The 15134-nt window shown below is 44.9% G+C and overlaps 1 protein-coding gene across 1 annotated transcript in view; it reads right to left on the bottom strand.

Moving 5' to 3' along the window:
- The window catches only part of LOC111147793 (tumor protein D52 like 1), a 97804-nt gene extending 83264 nt beyond the window's left edge, over nucleotides 1-14540 (bottom strand). The window contains exon 1 of the mRNA XM_022504031.1: nucleotides 14433-14540. Within this exon, the coding sequence (XP_022359739.1) occupies nucleotides 14433-14451 (19 nt within the window). The 5' untranslated portion in view covers nucleotides 14452-14540. The remainder of the gene's footprint in view (nucleotides 1-14432) is intronic.
- Between the last annotated feature and the right edge of the window lie 594 nt (nucleotides 14541-15134).

Below are 15134 nucleotides of genomic sequence, written 5' to 3'. Positions count from 1 at the left end.
AGTGGGTTAAGCCTCCGCCTTCGACTCAGGTCATGATCTCGCGGTCCTGGGATCGAGCCCCGCATCGGGCTCTCTGCTTAGCGGGGAGCCTGCTTCCCCACCTCTCTCTGCCTGCCTCTCTGCCTCTCTTGTGATCTCTGTCTCTGTCAAATAAATAAAATCTTAAAAAAATAAATAAAAAATAAAAAAATATTTATCCACTTTCAGGGCGCTCTAGTAGGTACAACTTATGCTTCAGAAAATAACTTTGCACATGGGCCAGATGTCCAAAATTCTATCAACTTATATTTCTATCTTCAACCTACTCATCTTGCCTTAGCTCCAGCAAGCTATTTTTAACTTTGTGGTAGGTGGTGTACAAAACCCAAAGAATTTTTCGATAAAAGAATGCATTAAAGGTAGTAGCTTGACGCCTAACAGCTGTAACAAAAATAGGGCAGTAGGCTACAGAGGAAGGACTTTGGTTCATTCACCTGCTTCCCTGCCCCCTCGCTCAGCACTCAGGGTGCGCAATGCATATTTCAGGAGAAATTAATAAATGAGTCTCACCTTGTCGTAACAGGACCCAAGTGGGGTCACAAGCACCTCGCATGCATTGTCTCAATAGCCACAAAATCCACTGGGCGGCCGCCACTTTGAGCACTTTGTAGATGAGCTAGTTAACGAAGATGACTAAGAACGGACTGAAATGGGACATGAATCCAAATTTTTGTGACTACATTCATGCTCCCCACCCCCAGGCTAGAGTCCCTTTATAGGACACGACCTTTCTTTTCCTTTCATCTAGTTTATTCCTCTTGGCTTCCGCCCACAGGACCAGAGTCTCTTCCCAACTGGAGGAAATAGTATATAGTCATCAAGTAAATGGGAAATACCAGCCTCTGGAGTAAAAATTTAGGACCCACATTTGAAAATAAAAATACCTAACTGACTGTAAACTTTCCATATTGAGACAGGAACAGCACCTTAATACATGGCTACGTATCTCATCAATCCACAAGGAGAGTCTTGCCTCCAATACGCTAGAACAGTCTTTTAAAACAACATCATCAAGGGAGTACTGTCCCATCATGTCTGTCATATTCTGTTGGTTAGAAGTAAGTCACAGGTCCTGCCAGAAATCTAGGGAGAGGGATTATACAAGGGTGTGAACACCAGAAGTCTGAAATGCCTGGGGTCATCTGAGGGTTTGTCCACCACAAGCACCAGTAGGGGTGCCCATGAGTTAACAACAGAACTGGAAACAAGGCGTGTGCATCAGAATCATCTTGACGGTATGCTATAAAACACAGATGTCTTACCCCCAAGTGTCTAATTTAGCAGGTCTAGGGTGGGAATTTGCATTTCTAACAAGTTCCCAGGTAAGGCTGATGGTGCTGGTCAAGGGATCACCCTTCAAGAACCTGTACCCTAGCCTGTCCAAGCCACTCCCAGTGCTGCCTCCCAAAGTGGGCAGCTGTCAGTCCCTCAGGATTAGGAATGTACATCCTGGTAGCACGGTCACCCAAGGAAGGCACGTGCAAGCCTGGTAACACATGGAAGGCTTTTTGGGCAGACAGTTCTGGAGTCCCAGGCATCCAGAGGGTGGTCTAGAAAAGGAGGCATAGGTTCTAAATGGGCCTATAGACATTCTCAACAGGGCTCAGACAAAGGCTAAAGCAGGGCTCTCTAAATTAATGGCTCAGGACAGGGGTCAAGAATTGTGAAGGGTCAGATTTTACCCTACTTGCAAGCTAACAAATTAGCCTGTCAGTTTCACAGATCGTGGTGAAAGACACAAGACGCCTGGATCAAGAGGGAAAAAAAAGACAATTATTCACAGCAATAGCAATGGCCATAGTAACATCATTGCATCAGTTCCCTGAGCCCTAATTCCAGAAGGGTGACATGAGGAGGGTCAGGTGTTGTCTGTTTACACGGTGGGGTGTGTTTCAGGAACTTAACACTGAGATTTCGAAGCCCTGACTTCATAAGGTGGCTGCTAGCCCATCGGCCCTAGACCTGATCCAGAGGGAGACCTGATCTTTATTATCCCAGACAGTAAATCAATCTGCCCGTAAGGGAGAGTTTCTACTTTCCAAGGCCGCCTGCTATGCAAAACATTCCTGAAAAGATCGTGCAGAGAAAATTAACTGTTAAGGCCTTTGCTCAGAGGATCAGTTGTGCAGAAACTCGAGAAACCAATGGAGGACTGGTTACACTGACTGGCAAGAAGATGAGAATGCAAGCCAGCAAGGTATTCAAGGAAGAGTGTTTGAGGCAGAGGGATCAGTAAATTGAAAGGCGCTGAAGACCAAGCAAAGAGAATTAAGCAAGAGGGCATGGGGACACAAGGTCAGGCAAGTTACAGGGGAGAAGGTGGAATATAGATCACACAGCATCCTTCCTTTCAGCTGGTGTAAGGATTCTGCCCTTCATTCTGAGAAAAATGAGTTATTGCAGAGTTTTGAAAGGAGGAGTGGCACAGGACGAAATGTTCTGAGAAGATCACTTTGGTAACCATGTTGGGAATGGACTGAAGATAGGCAAGGGCCACAACAGGGAGCCCAGCTAGGAAAGTCTTGCAGAAACCAGGTGAGATGATGGCAGCCTGGGCCAAGGCACTATCAACAGAAGGGTGGGAAGTTGTTTGACTGGAGATGTATTTTGGAAGTGGAGCTGGCATGACAGACTGGAGATGGGATATGATAGGGAAAACCCGCCCAAGACAAAAACCTCTCAGGCTTTGGGCTTCTGCATTTGAAACGGAGTTGCCATTAACTGACAAGGGGGTAACTTTGGGAGAACTAGTGATATTTTGAAGGAAGGACATCAGAAGTTCAGTGTTAGTCATGTTAAGTCGAGATATTTATTAGACATTCATGCAGACCTATCAAGTGGGTAGCGTGAAGTTGAAGGGAATCGGAAATTCGGGAGCTCTGAGTGTTTGGATGGAATTTTAAAAACACAAGTCCTGAGCAACTCACAAGAGAGAGTGCAGACAAAAGGCAAAGGAGGTTGAGACAGGGCTTGTGAAGCGGTGGGGCGGGGGCAGGAGGGGAGGGCAGGAGAGGAAACCAGAACAAAGCACTTTAAGAAGGAGTGAGCAACTCTGTAAGTGGTGCTGGTAGGTCAACCAAGATGAGGCCTGAGAACTGATCACCGGATTTTTTTTTTTTTTTTTTTTTAAGACTGAGAGCTAATTGGGGCACCTGGTGGCTCAGTCTGTAAAACAACTCTTGGTCTCAGCTCAGGTCACAATCTCAGGGTCCTGGGATTGAGTCCTGCCTTGGGCTCCAGTATTATCCCCTCCATCTCCCCGTCTCCCTGCCCCGCTTCTTCCCCTGCTCACACTGGCACAGGCATGTATGCCTGCTCTCATTCTCTTTCTCTCTCTCAAATAAATAAATCTTAAAAAAAGAAAGATAAATTGTAAATAATTCTTTAAAAAAGAGAGCTCGTTTCCTTTTTCCTCAAATCAACTAGAACCCAAATTCAAAGTTATTATGGGACCTTTATGCCTCCAGCAATATAACAGGTCCCATTACATTAATCTAGAGTATTTATTTTCCCTCAGCCTTGAAAAAGAGCTGAGTAGAACACACAAAACTCTATGAAGGACAGAGGCCAGCTCCACAGAGTTGGGCACAGGGCATCATTGGAGAGCAGAGGGCACTGAGCCCCTCGGGAATCAAACAGAACACTGGCACCAAGTTCGTTCCTTTCCAGAGCTCAGATCTCCACAGGAAGGTAGTTGTTGTACCTGTGTATGTTGTAAATTCCTGGCTCCTCGCGAACAAGCGTATTTAACTATAAGTTCACAAAATCTGGGATGAAGCCAAATAGAAACGGGTTTTTACGCCGTTAAGGAGATAACAGGCCTAAATGAAGTCGCTGTTGCTAAGCCCCACATCAGCAAATCAAGACGGAATACCTAAGCTAACCGCAGTCTCAGCCTCGTCTAGCAAGGTAACCTCTAACCAGTGAGGCTTGAGTCAGAGCTCAGCGCTAGTGGTGTAATCTGACCGATGGACCTCTTCCGACCCCCACAGATGGGGAAGGTGACCTTGCCTGAAACAAGCCACTCTTAGCTAGAAATTTCCTTTTTCTTTCCCAGCCCCTTCTGTCTATAAAAGCCTTCCATTTTATACAGCTCCTCAGAGCCCCTCTCTGCTTGCTAGCTGGGATCCTGCCCAATTCATGTATTGTTGAAAACACTTCAATGAGATCTTCAAATTTACTCAGTTGAATTTTGTTTTTATAATAGCCCCCCTTAGCAAAGGTCTTCAAAAGTTATATCTGTATCTGATTGTAAGATTTGGGATAATGATGTGGAGAAGAAAGGCAGAAAGAAAAATAATTAACTTTTCTTACAAAGTACACCCCATTGACAAGTACTTGAGAGGGCAGAGTGACCTTCCTCCCCGAACTCAAGTGCCTCAATGTTAATGCCTTGCTAGAGGCAAAAGCCAACCTGAGCTTGACATTAGTCTGACCTCCAAGATCCCGGAAGTCTTTTTTTTTTTTTTTAAGATTTTATTTATTTATTTATTTTTTTCCAAGGTTTTATTTATTTGACAGAGAGAGATCACAAGTGGTCAGAGAGGCAAGCAGAGAGAGAGAGAGAGAGAGAGAGAGAGGGGAGGAAGCAGGCTCCCTGCAGAGCAGAGAACCCGATGCGGGACTCGATCCCAGGACCCTGAGATCATGACCTGAGCCAAAAGTAGAGGCTTAACCACTGAGCCACCCAGGTGCCCCTTATTTATTTATTTGACAGAGATCACAAGTGAGCAGAGAGGCAGGCAGAGAGAGAGAGAGGGAAGCAGGCTCCCTGCTGAGCAGAGAGCCCGATGTGGGGCTCGATCCCAGGACCCTGGGATCACGACCTGAGCCGAAGGCAGAGGCTTTAACCCACTGAGCCACCCAGGCACCCCCCACCCCCGGAAGTCTTCTTTAACATCTAAAAATCCCTTTGGAAACTTCCTTTACCTCCATCCACCGCCCCCTCTCCGCCCCCACCAAGATATAAGTTAGCAATCACCTTCCAAGCATATGGTCCACTGATACACATCCGAAGGGTCTCACGACCACAAATTTACCAGAGAGTAATAAATGACCTTTCAAGGTCCTGGAAACCTTGCTTCCAAATTCCTTAGAGATTTACACTATCCCTAATCCCTCCCAACTTAAAAGTATATAACCAGTCACTCCTTACAACCCTTGTGCAGCGTTTTTTGTCCACGGGTCTTGTCCCCGTGCTTTAATAAAAACACCTTTTTTGCAACAAAGACATCCCAAGAATTCTTTCTTAACCATTAGCTCCTAGACCCCAACATTTCACATCAACAGCAGGATATAAATGGGTAGTGCTAGATACCACAGATCAACTATTTGCTCAGAATTCTTTAATGAAGAAAGGAGCTACCCCATAACATAACTGTTGAGGAGAACAAAGGCAAGAGAAATGTAGTGAAAATTAAATTTCCTTACAACTTGAGATGAGCTGAGTGTGACTGACATTCCTCACAGAACCCATAGCTGCCTTAATGTTGATGTTTCACTAGGGACTAAAAGCAGCCTTATCTTGAGGTACCAGACCTTCAGGATCCTAGAACTCTTCTTTAACATGGAGAAATCCTTTTAGAGACATACGTGATCTCTACCCGCCCCCCAAACTTTAAATTATATGAGTCGCTCCTCACAGTCACAGTGCAGCTGTTTCTGCCCACGTCCTGTCCCTGTGCTAGAATAAAAGCACCTTTTGAACCTAAAACGTCTCAAGAATTATTTCTTGACCATTGTGCTCAAGGACCCTGCATCAAGAACCAGAAGAATTTACTTGGGGGTAGGGGGAGGCAGGCAATACTGTGCTGCCAATACTTCGCAAAAGCATCCCTGAATATCCTTCCAGATGTGTTTTCCATCTGTTTACTGTTACCCAATCCACCTTGCTTTTTTTCCCCTATACAATTCTTGCTTTTCAAACATATTAGATGCTTTATTGGTTAAATACAAGGTCTTCCTCTCTGGTGGGTGCCAATGTAATTTCTGGCCAGAGGGGCCAGGCTCCTCTCGAAGGTGCAAAAGAATATGTCAAGTGCCCCTGTGCGGCACTGTCAGAAAGTAACCACCCACCTTTTGGCTGCTGGGTACTCCCCCTTGCATGTTCTGTATGCAGATCTTTCAAAGTAGCAAGATCATATTTCAAAAAATTTCTGAATGTGTGTTCTTATTTCCATACATTCTCAAAACTGTAGCGGTGGAAAAAATGCAAGGTCTAATCCTCCCAATATGCTTCCTTCTTTCAAGGCCCGTGTCCTGGAGAGCGCGCTCTGGGGACCTGGGGAGCAAGAACCACATAAATGAACCCTACCTGGTACATGGTAGGCCCATGACAAAGAGGTATTTTCCTTGCCCACAATGCGCTTCTTGACCTGGGGAAATTGTGAGGAACCGAGGATCTTTTGAAATAAACTTTGCAGGAAACACAGGTATGTTGAAACTTCCAGGAGGGGCCCTGGGGTGTCAAAAATGGAATTATCAGGGGCCAAAGACTGCACTTTCTTCCTGGTCTGCCCTAACTCTTTTAAGTAAGGGAACCCATCTTTCCATGATGCCTTCAGGTACAAAGGAATCCATCTTGGAAGCCAAAATGGTGGGAAATACAGACAATTTTCTTTGTAGCTCTCATGATTGCTACTTTCAGCTCATTCATGTGTGTGGGGGGGGGTGGAAATCAGAGGAAAAAAAATATCTGACAGCTCGAGACTCGGAAATCAAGAGATTTGAAGAGATCCCCTCCCACCACCCAAGCTTTTTCTTTTGAATGAATCCACTCTGCTTCTAAGATCCTTCACGAGGCGCTTGCTCGTGTCTGACAAAAGAAAAGGCTAATTATAAGAAAAATGCGTTTTGCGATTTTCAAGGGTTTGGAGGATTCTATATTTTGGATACACATCAGGAAAATGTAATTTGTAGGGTACAAATAACCACAGGTAAATTTGGAGATGAGGCGTAACACACACATACATTTTCAGCGCGCGGTACATTATCTGGCTATAGCACAAATAGCTAAGTGCCAGATTGTTGTCTTTGGGGAAGGAAGCAATATGTTGGTGACGAAAGGGTATTCTTGAAGATTTGTGGTTGTATTTTGGGAATTTCATCTCCTCTGCATCAAAATGCAACACTTATAAACGAATCATGCTGTGAGAAACTATTTAAAATTTATCTTTCCTTGAGGACCCAAAGCTTTCTTGTAGACAACTCAAATTCATTTAAAAATGTTCTGCGGCCTTCCCTGGTGCATTAAGGATGATTCCTAATTTAATACATATATTTTAAATAAACCGCACTGCATTTCTTAAACACCCAATGGGAGATAAAATGACAGGCTTGAAAATCCACAGTTTGGGATTGCCCTCTCAGTGTTCTTCACTGCATCCTACCTCAGTGAACAGAAGAGACAGCTTCCAGGTGTCGGGGACAATTCAGACCTGCAGTTACAGTGAACATGTGCACAGATGGAGAGCAAGCTGGGGGGACAGCCAAGGCTGATGCCTTCTTTTTTGCCACTTGAGACCACAAAAATTTAACACAGAAATTGCTACAGTTCCTTAAGGACAAACCCACTGCCTATTCATTTTTCCCACTAGGTACCTTGTTAAAGTAGGTATTATGCAAAACGGCTTGGGAGTCAGCTAAATAAATGAAACATATTCACATTAACAAGTAATAATAATACTGGGGACACCATAAAGATCTTTCCCTTTTTGGTGCTCCTTAAGAAACTAGTCCTTTCAGCCAGCATCCTACTTTCTGGAAACAAGCATGCAGATCCTAACGGCTCTCAATTATTCTACAGTCCTGAGATTACGGATATGAAGGAACACCAAGTGGAGTAACATATCTGAAGCATTCCACATCTGAAGTGTCTTTGCAGTTAATAATAAAATTCTATACTGGTTCTAAGCATCACATGGCTTGTGACTTACAGAATTCATCTTGAAAGCAGAACTAAACCAGTAGGTTGTTCATACAGGAGCACCCTACCACCCCACCCCACAGTGTCCCCGGCCCCAGCTTACCATATTATGGGGCTTATTCTTGCAGACCTCAGGAGTTCTGGCCATATTCTTTCAGACCTAGACTCTGCCCATATGTGGCATAGACAGTGCAACTAAGTACTGCCCTTTTTAAAACCCCCTTGACCGTATGAATATAAAGCAAAATCTATGATTTGTAACTCTGCACACTGACTGCTTATGCATGCCAATTTAAGGAGATGGTACAGAACAGTAATTAAAATCCCAGTGTATAAAGTCACACTTCCGGATTTCAAATCTGGGCTCTAACACGTCCAAGCTGTATGAGTTAGAGAACGTTGGGTAACTACTCTGTCATTCAGTGTCCTCATTTGTAAAACAGAAATAATATTACCTTCCTCAGGATTTCATTTTATTTATTAAATAACACAATTTTGTAGTGTATAACATGGTATCTGGCATTAAAACAAAAACCACCACCAAAATAATATTGTTATTGTCCCCCTCAAAGTAAGTTAGTTCTAATCAGCATTCTAGTATTCAAAAACTCCCACTGGGATGGAAATGCGTAATCTCATTAGTTCTGTGTGCATACCGATGGGGATGGCTCTTCTTAGAGATCCTCCCTGGAAAGATGACTCATGTCCAATTCATCTTCACCTTCTGCTGGCATATGCCATCCTGCACATGACCTCGGGGCTAGTGTAGGGGTGAAGTGGTGAATTCTTCCTTCCACACTTAATTTTTCTGATCTTAATTTCCGTGTCTACAAAATGAGTTAAAAATAATGGTATCTGGGTGCCTGGGTGGCTCAGTCAGTTAAGCATCTGCCTTTGGCTCAGGTGAAGATCCCAGGGTCCTGGGATCGAGCCCCACATCAAGCTCCCCACTCAGTGGGGAGTCTGTTTCTGGCTCTCCCTCTGCCCCTTTTCCCCGCCCCCCACCCCACCCTTGACTCATGTGTGCACACATGTGAATGTGCTCCCTGTCTCTCTCTCCCTCACCCTCTTGCTCACTCTCTCTCTCAAAAAAATAAAATCTTTAAAAAAAAAAAGCAATGGTATCTATCCCATAGTATTACTATGAGAATTCAATAAGATAATGCATGCAAAGTTCTTGGCCACTAAAAGCAACAGCCAGCATTTATTTAGTATTTATCATGTGCTAGGAACTATTTTTAAAGCATTTCGCGTGTATTAACTCATTAAATCCTCAACGCAATCCTACAATATAGGTACTATTATTATTCTCACTTTAAGTATGGGAAAATCAAGGCCCAGAGGGATCAAGTAAACTTGTCCAGCATCATATTAATAGTGAGTGAGAAGAATGACAGAATTAAAATTCAGGCAGTTTGCTTGGATTCTGGAATCCTAACTATAACATCTGTTGCCTTTCAGTGCTTGTCGGGTATTTGCTATTACTACGGTAATCAATAAATATGTGTTGAAATATTTAGCAAATCAATATTTGCCAAAGCACTTATTTATTATTTACTGCATCTCACTAAGAATCAAATCTTGTCACAGGCCACAAAAATGGACTCTCCTGCTTATAAGTTTTTTGAAGCAACTTCTCAGATTCTACCTACCCAAAGTATTAAGAAAACAAGAAGAATATTAGGGCAAAAATTCAAAAAAGGTTCCAATATACTCTAATATCTATCATTTTTATGATTAGATTTTATAAGAATTTTTAATTAAAATAACAGTATAAGTTTGCTGCAAACGACTGACTAATTATGAATGCAATACTCCCTATGTTAACACTTTTGGAGGGAAAATAAAACTACAGGAGGTAGCTTTGAAGGCAGTAAGAATACTCTTAATAAAAAATCTTTAAAAACCATAAATTAAAATATGTAACACCTACCTCCCATAGTTTGAGGTTTATGATTATAGTCCCTGAAATATCCAAAACAAGTATTTTCCTCGAGTAATATGATCCCTACACCATAAGAGACTTAGCCTGTTGCTATTTGGCATGGAGAAGAGGGATTATTTTAATGTTTTCTAACAAAATAACATACTTCGTTTACAAAGCAAGACTTTGTCTTCCATGCAATATTAAGGAAAAAGGATTTAACTGTATTCAGTTTTCTACAGCTTCATTCCTTGCCTCATTTTCTGTTCTGATCCTTGTTTATTTTCATTCACCTGTTTCTAGTTTAGATTATCTTGCTGTGTTTTCTTATACATGTATAAACTGCTGTAAGTTCTTCCTGGAACATGATGGTATAAATAAATGTCCTGTGAACAAAGTATAATTATAATGGACGTTATACATGACATTTTCACTTTAGTGGAATTTGGAAACAGGTAAGATTTATCTGACATTTATAACTTAATGTCATTTACAGATCTCTGAGAATCCTCCTGAGTAGACTGTCTGAATATAAAAAATAATTACTGTAGTAGGCTGAATAATGACCCTCAAAGTATTAGGTCCCCATCCTTGGAACCTGTAAATGTTTCTTTATATGGGAAAGGGGTCTTTGCAGATGTGATTATTTAAGGATCTTGGGAAATGGAGATTATCCTGGATTACTCAGATGAGCTCTAAGTGAAATTGCAAGCATTCTTATAAAAGACAGAGAGAGATCTGACAGAGAATGCAATGTGACCCCCAAGGCAGTGATGTGGCCCAGGAACGCCAGCAGGCACCAGAAAGAAGCTGGAAGAGGCAAGGAATCAATTCTTAGAGCCTCTAGCGGAACAAAGCCCACCTGACAGTTCAGTTGTGGTCCAGGGATAGTGATTTTGGACTTCCAGGCTTCTGAACCGTGAGGATAAATTTCTGTTGTTTTAAGCCACTAAATTTGTAGTAATTTGCTATAGCAGTCATAGGAAACTAATACAATTATTTTCTAAAATTATTTTTAGGGCAGGGGAGGGGCAAGGGGAGAGGGAGAGAGTCTTAAGCAGGCTCTGCACGAAGAACAGAGCCCTCCTCTGGCTCAGTCTCAGAACCCTGAGATCATGACCTGAGCCGAAATCAAGAGGCAGAGGCTAAAGTGACTGAGTCACCCAGGCACCCCGAAATTAATACAATTATTAATCTAAATAGATGCAAGTGTTAAGTGAGAAAATTTTCCTTTTAACAGTAAAGACACTCGGAAAGACAAAAACAAAGTTATTTCCTCAAGTCATGAAATTTTGAAAGGTAGTTTGAAAAGATCAGGAATTTTTATTTCAAAGGACTGTCATATGTTTCACAAAAATGCTACATTCCTAACCAAAGCCTCTCTCTAATATATCATTTTTATTAATGCCAAATTCTCTAGTACCAGGAAAGCAACTGAGAATGCTGGCTTCCTGTAGGCTTGTCATTCCACACTGTTCTCCAGATCCTTCTCATCGGATCATCCTGTGCATAATCCCACCTCTACGTTTTCTGTTCTGTCGGCTTCCCAGAATATCTTCTTATCCTGCTGGAGGTAGTCTATTATTTTATGAAGTCAAGGTACATATTTGCAGAATTTCACTTACGGAAAAATTTCTAAAAGACCCTGCTGCTGCATTTACCGAGCTATCCGTACAAACCATGTTTAAGCACCTGCAGATCTCCTAGAAAGTACAAGGGAACATCCCAGTGGCACTGCCTACTTCATCTCATTCAATTTTGCTTGTTTCTAGATCAACAGGCAGCAAGATAAGCCATCCCCACTCGAGATAATTCTAAAATAAACTGTGCCGATGATAGAAACTTGCACTTAGGAAACCAGATGAGTCTCTAAGAATCTAACAGGCAATTCATTTGACCAGAAACATGTGTCAAGGGGTAAGATTTTCCCATTCATCTAAACTATAAACATTTTATGAAAAGTTTCCTTAAAGAACTTAATAGGTCTGCTGCTTAAATGACCAAAAAAAGTCTGAAAGTGAAGAACTCCAAGTACTGGGAAAATGAGGATTTAAGAGGCAAATTATCATCCATCTGGTTGTAAAAGTATAAACTTAGAGTCATCTTCATACCCATCCTTACAGACCCATTCCAAAATTAGCTGATTTTTCATCCTAAGTAGTTCTTAAACCTGTTCATTTCTGTCCTCCCCGGCTGACCATCACCCTAGTCCCGATCTCCGGAGGATAACTTCACTTGCCCTTTAACTTGGGCTCCTCACCCCTTCAGATTCCACCCACTCATGAGAGGGAAGAAAGAGTGGCAAAGAGGGTAAGGGGGAGATAAATGGGGACTTCAGTTTTATTTTTCCCCTAAAAGTGGCAGGCCTTGAGTGAAAACGGGCAGTCACTGCACGGGCTCTGCTACTCACTGCCTACTTGATGTTAGAGGAATTCACATGTTCTGCTTGTCTCCTCTCCGGAGCACGGGAATGAGAACACGACCTTATGAGACTGTTGTGAAGCAGTAAGTCAACAAGTGCAAAAGGCACAAACAGAAGCAGGGACATGGTAAACAATCGTCACTATTTAGATTATCACCTACTAGGCCAGACTTTCAGGCTCTCACTGGCACTATGTGGCCCTCTTTTATATCATTAACACAGCTGCAATTTTATACTTTATTTATTAGTAACTATCAAATTAATGTCTTTTACTTCCTCTACTATAAATGTCATGAAGCAAAAATCAAGTCTGTGTTTGCTCCCCCTAGCACAGTACTTGGCAAAAGGAAAGCACTGGGATATTTGGCAAGTAAATCTTGTAAGTAAAGCAAACCAACGACACTCATGGCTCCGACCTGTAGTTTAGCTGCCTTAAGAATTCAGATGAGGGGCGCCTGGATGGCTCAGTGGGTTAAAGCCTCTGCCTGCGGCTCAGGTCATGATCCCAGGGTCCTGGGATGGAGCCCCACATCAGGCTCTCTGCTCAGCGGGGAGCCTGCTTTCTCCTCTCTCTGCCTGCCTCTCTGCCTACTTGTGATCTCTGTCTGTCAAATAAATAAATAAAATCTTAAAAAAAAATGCAGATGAGTCTTTCTCCAATCTCAATGAATAACCAATTACTTGGGAAGCTTTCAAATACACCCATGCCCAGGCCCCAATCATTCCATTTTGACTGATCTGAGATCGGTATTTAACATTCTGCAAATAAATAATTCTTATCTGCAAGGCAGGCTGGAAAGCTCCAGTGTTGTTCCCACCTGCTTCAGGTCAGGAGAGAAGGCCTCCAGACCAACCACTGCCTTTGAATTTGACCAACAACCCCTGCCCTTGGTTGAATTCTCCTTTCCTATTGAGGTAATGGGGAATAAAAAACACTGGAAGCTGCAGCTTTATGGGCAGGATCTTGGCTGATGGAACACACCAGGATGGTTCGTACTGTTCAGGCAACTGTAATCCTGGCAGCAAACCTGCTGGGCGACTCCAGCCAGGCCCAAGCACCCACCAAATCCCTATCATTCGGGAAAGGGTCTGGAACCTTTTTTACCTTTATTTTGCCTTTTTTTTTTTTTCCCTTGGTTAAATTTCTATTTTAAAAGCCATCACAGTATTTCTTGCAGTGTGGAAGAAAGGTAGTGATTGTTTTAAAGGCTAAACAGGGCTGAACTCCGCATCCCTCCCTTCTTGGTGGTGTTCCCAATGTAGGCTCCACGGTCATTGTCCTTCCTTACCAGACTCCAGCTAGACATCCGCCCACCTCTGCTTTTCTCTCCACGTACTCCCCTTTTCGCACAGTTTCATACGGATTCCTTACCCCTGGCCCCAGTATGACCCCAAGACCCGAGGCTGCCGTTGGTGACGCCGCCGCCAGGGGCTCCTACAGCGGGCGACCCCAGGAGCGGGGATCGAGGCGGCCGGACTGCGGCCCGGGACCCTGCGCGCCCCGCCCGGCGGGGAGGCAGAGGTTGCTCCCCGACCTGGAAAAAGAGGGCACGCGCGTCTATCGCTTAGAGATCCCCGGGCGGGTGACGCTCTCCTGCCTCAGAAGGCAAGTCCGGGCTGGGCAAGCCCCTGGCGCAGCCGTGAGCCCCGGGTCTCCGCGCAGCCCCCACCCCAGCGTGCGCCGCCCAGCTTGAACTTGGGACGGGACGCCAGCCCACGGCTCAGGCCGAGAGGAGTCGCGCTCCCTTCCTGTTCCCCCAAGGGCAAGGGGAACGCCTCGCGGATTCCAGACCCTGCACAACAGGTCCTTCGGGCACTCGCGAGGTTGGGAAAGCGGGGGAGGGGGAAGAGGGGGCACTGGCTGGGAAAAGAAGTCGAGCGCTCTGTGGGCGCATTTCCAGCGGAGAGACCTCTCCACTTAGCGTCTCCACTGGCCCCAGCCTCACAGCAAATCCCGAGTTTGGGGAGCAGTGATTATCCCGCAGGCGCGGGCAGGAGCGGAGAGCGGCGGCCGTGTGAGATGGCACCCATCCGCTTTGTCCGAGAGCAAAGTTACGTGGTGCCGGGAAAGCGCCTCTCTGAGCGCCAGGACGCGACCCTCAGGGCGATGGGCGACCACTCACCTTGTGCCTGCGCCTCCATGGTGGCCGTCTTCGGACTCCGCGCCGCGGGGCTCCCAGGCGCTTCCAGAGAAGCAGGCGGCGGTGCCCGGGCTCGGAACGCAGCTGGCCCCGCCGCACGCGCCCGCCCTCTCCTGCGCACTTGTCGCGAGCGCTGCGTGGAAGGGGTGGGGGACCGGGGCCGCCTGCACTGCCGCTGTGGTTAGCTCCGCGGCGTCCAGTCCACCTGGCCCGGACCACGCGCGGAAGGAGCCCGCCGCCGGGCGCCACCTGCCGGCCGCTCCGCGCGCGGCACCGAGGGCGCCCACCCCTGGCTGCGGGCGCCTTACTCAGGCCCTGCCAATGCCTGACCCGGCTGAAGTGGGTTCTCAAGCCCAGGCAGCCAAGGGCAGATCCCCAGGGAGGGAGGAAGGAGGGTGGATTTGGATTTACGACACAGAACCCTAGCTCCTGATGGAAATACGGAGTTTGGATCCTGTGACCCTCTGCACTCAATATTTTTGTTAAATGATCAATATATAACCTTGTTTTATGTGGGTTTCTGTTTAAAGATACCGTATTTAGGTATTGTTGACTCATGAACTTTGAGCTCAGGGCCATCATCATTAGAACTGACACCTGAGTGAAACCCGGTGAGCTTATTGAACTGACCAACATTTCACGTGAGCCATTTTAAATAGCAAAATCAGCCTCCTCCCCTGAAAA

Source organism: Enhydra lutris, unplaced genomic scaffold (genome assembly GCF_002288905.1).
Source record: "Enhydra lutris kenyoni isolate GAN:26980312 unplaced genomic scaffold, ASM228890v2 scaffoldscaffold17, whole genome shotgun sequence".
Lineage (NCBI taxonomy): Eukaryota > Metazoa > Chordata > Mammalia > Carnivora > Mustelidae > Enhydra > Enhydra lutris.
The sequence above is the reverse complement of the archived record's forward strand: the minus strand, read 5'-3'. Positions and strand labels throughout refer to the sequence as shown.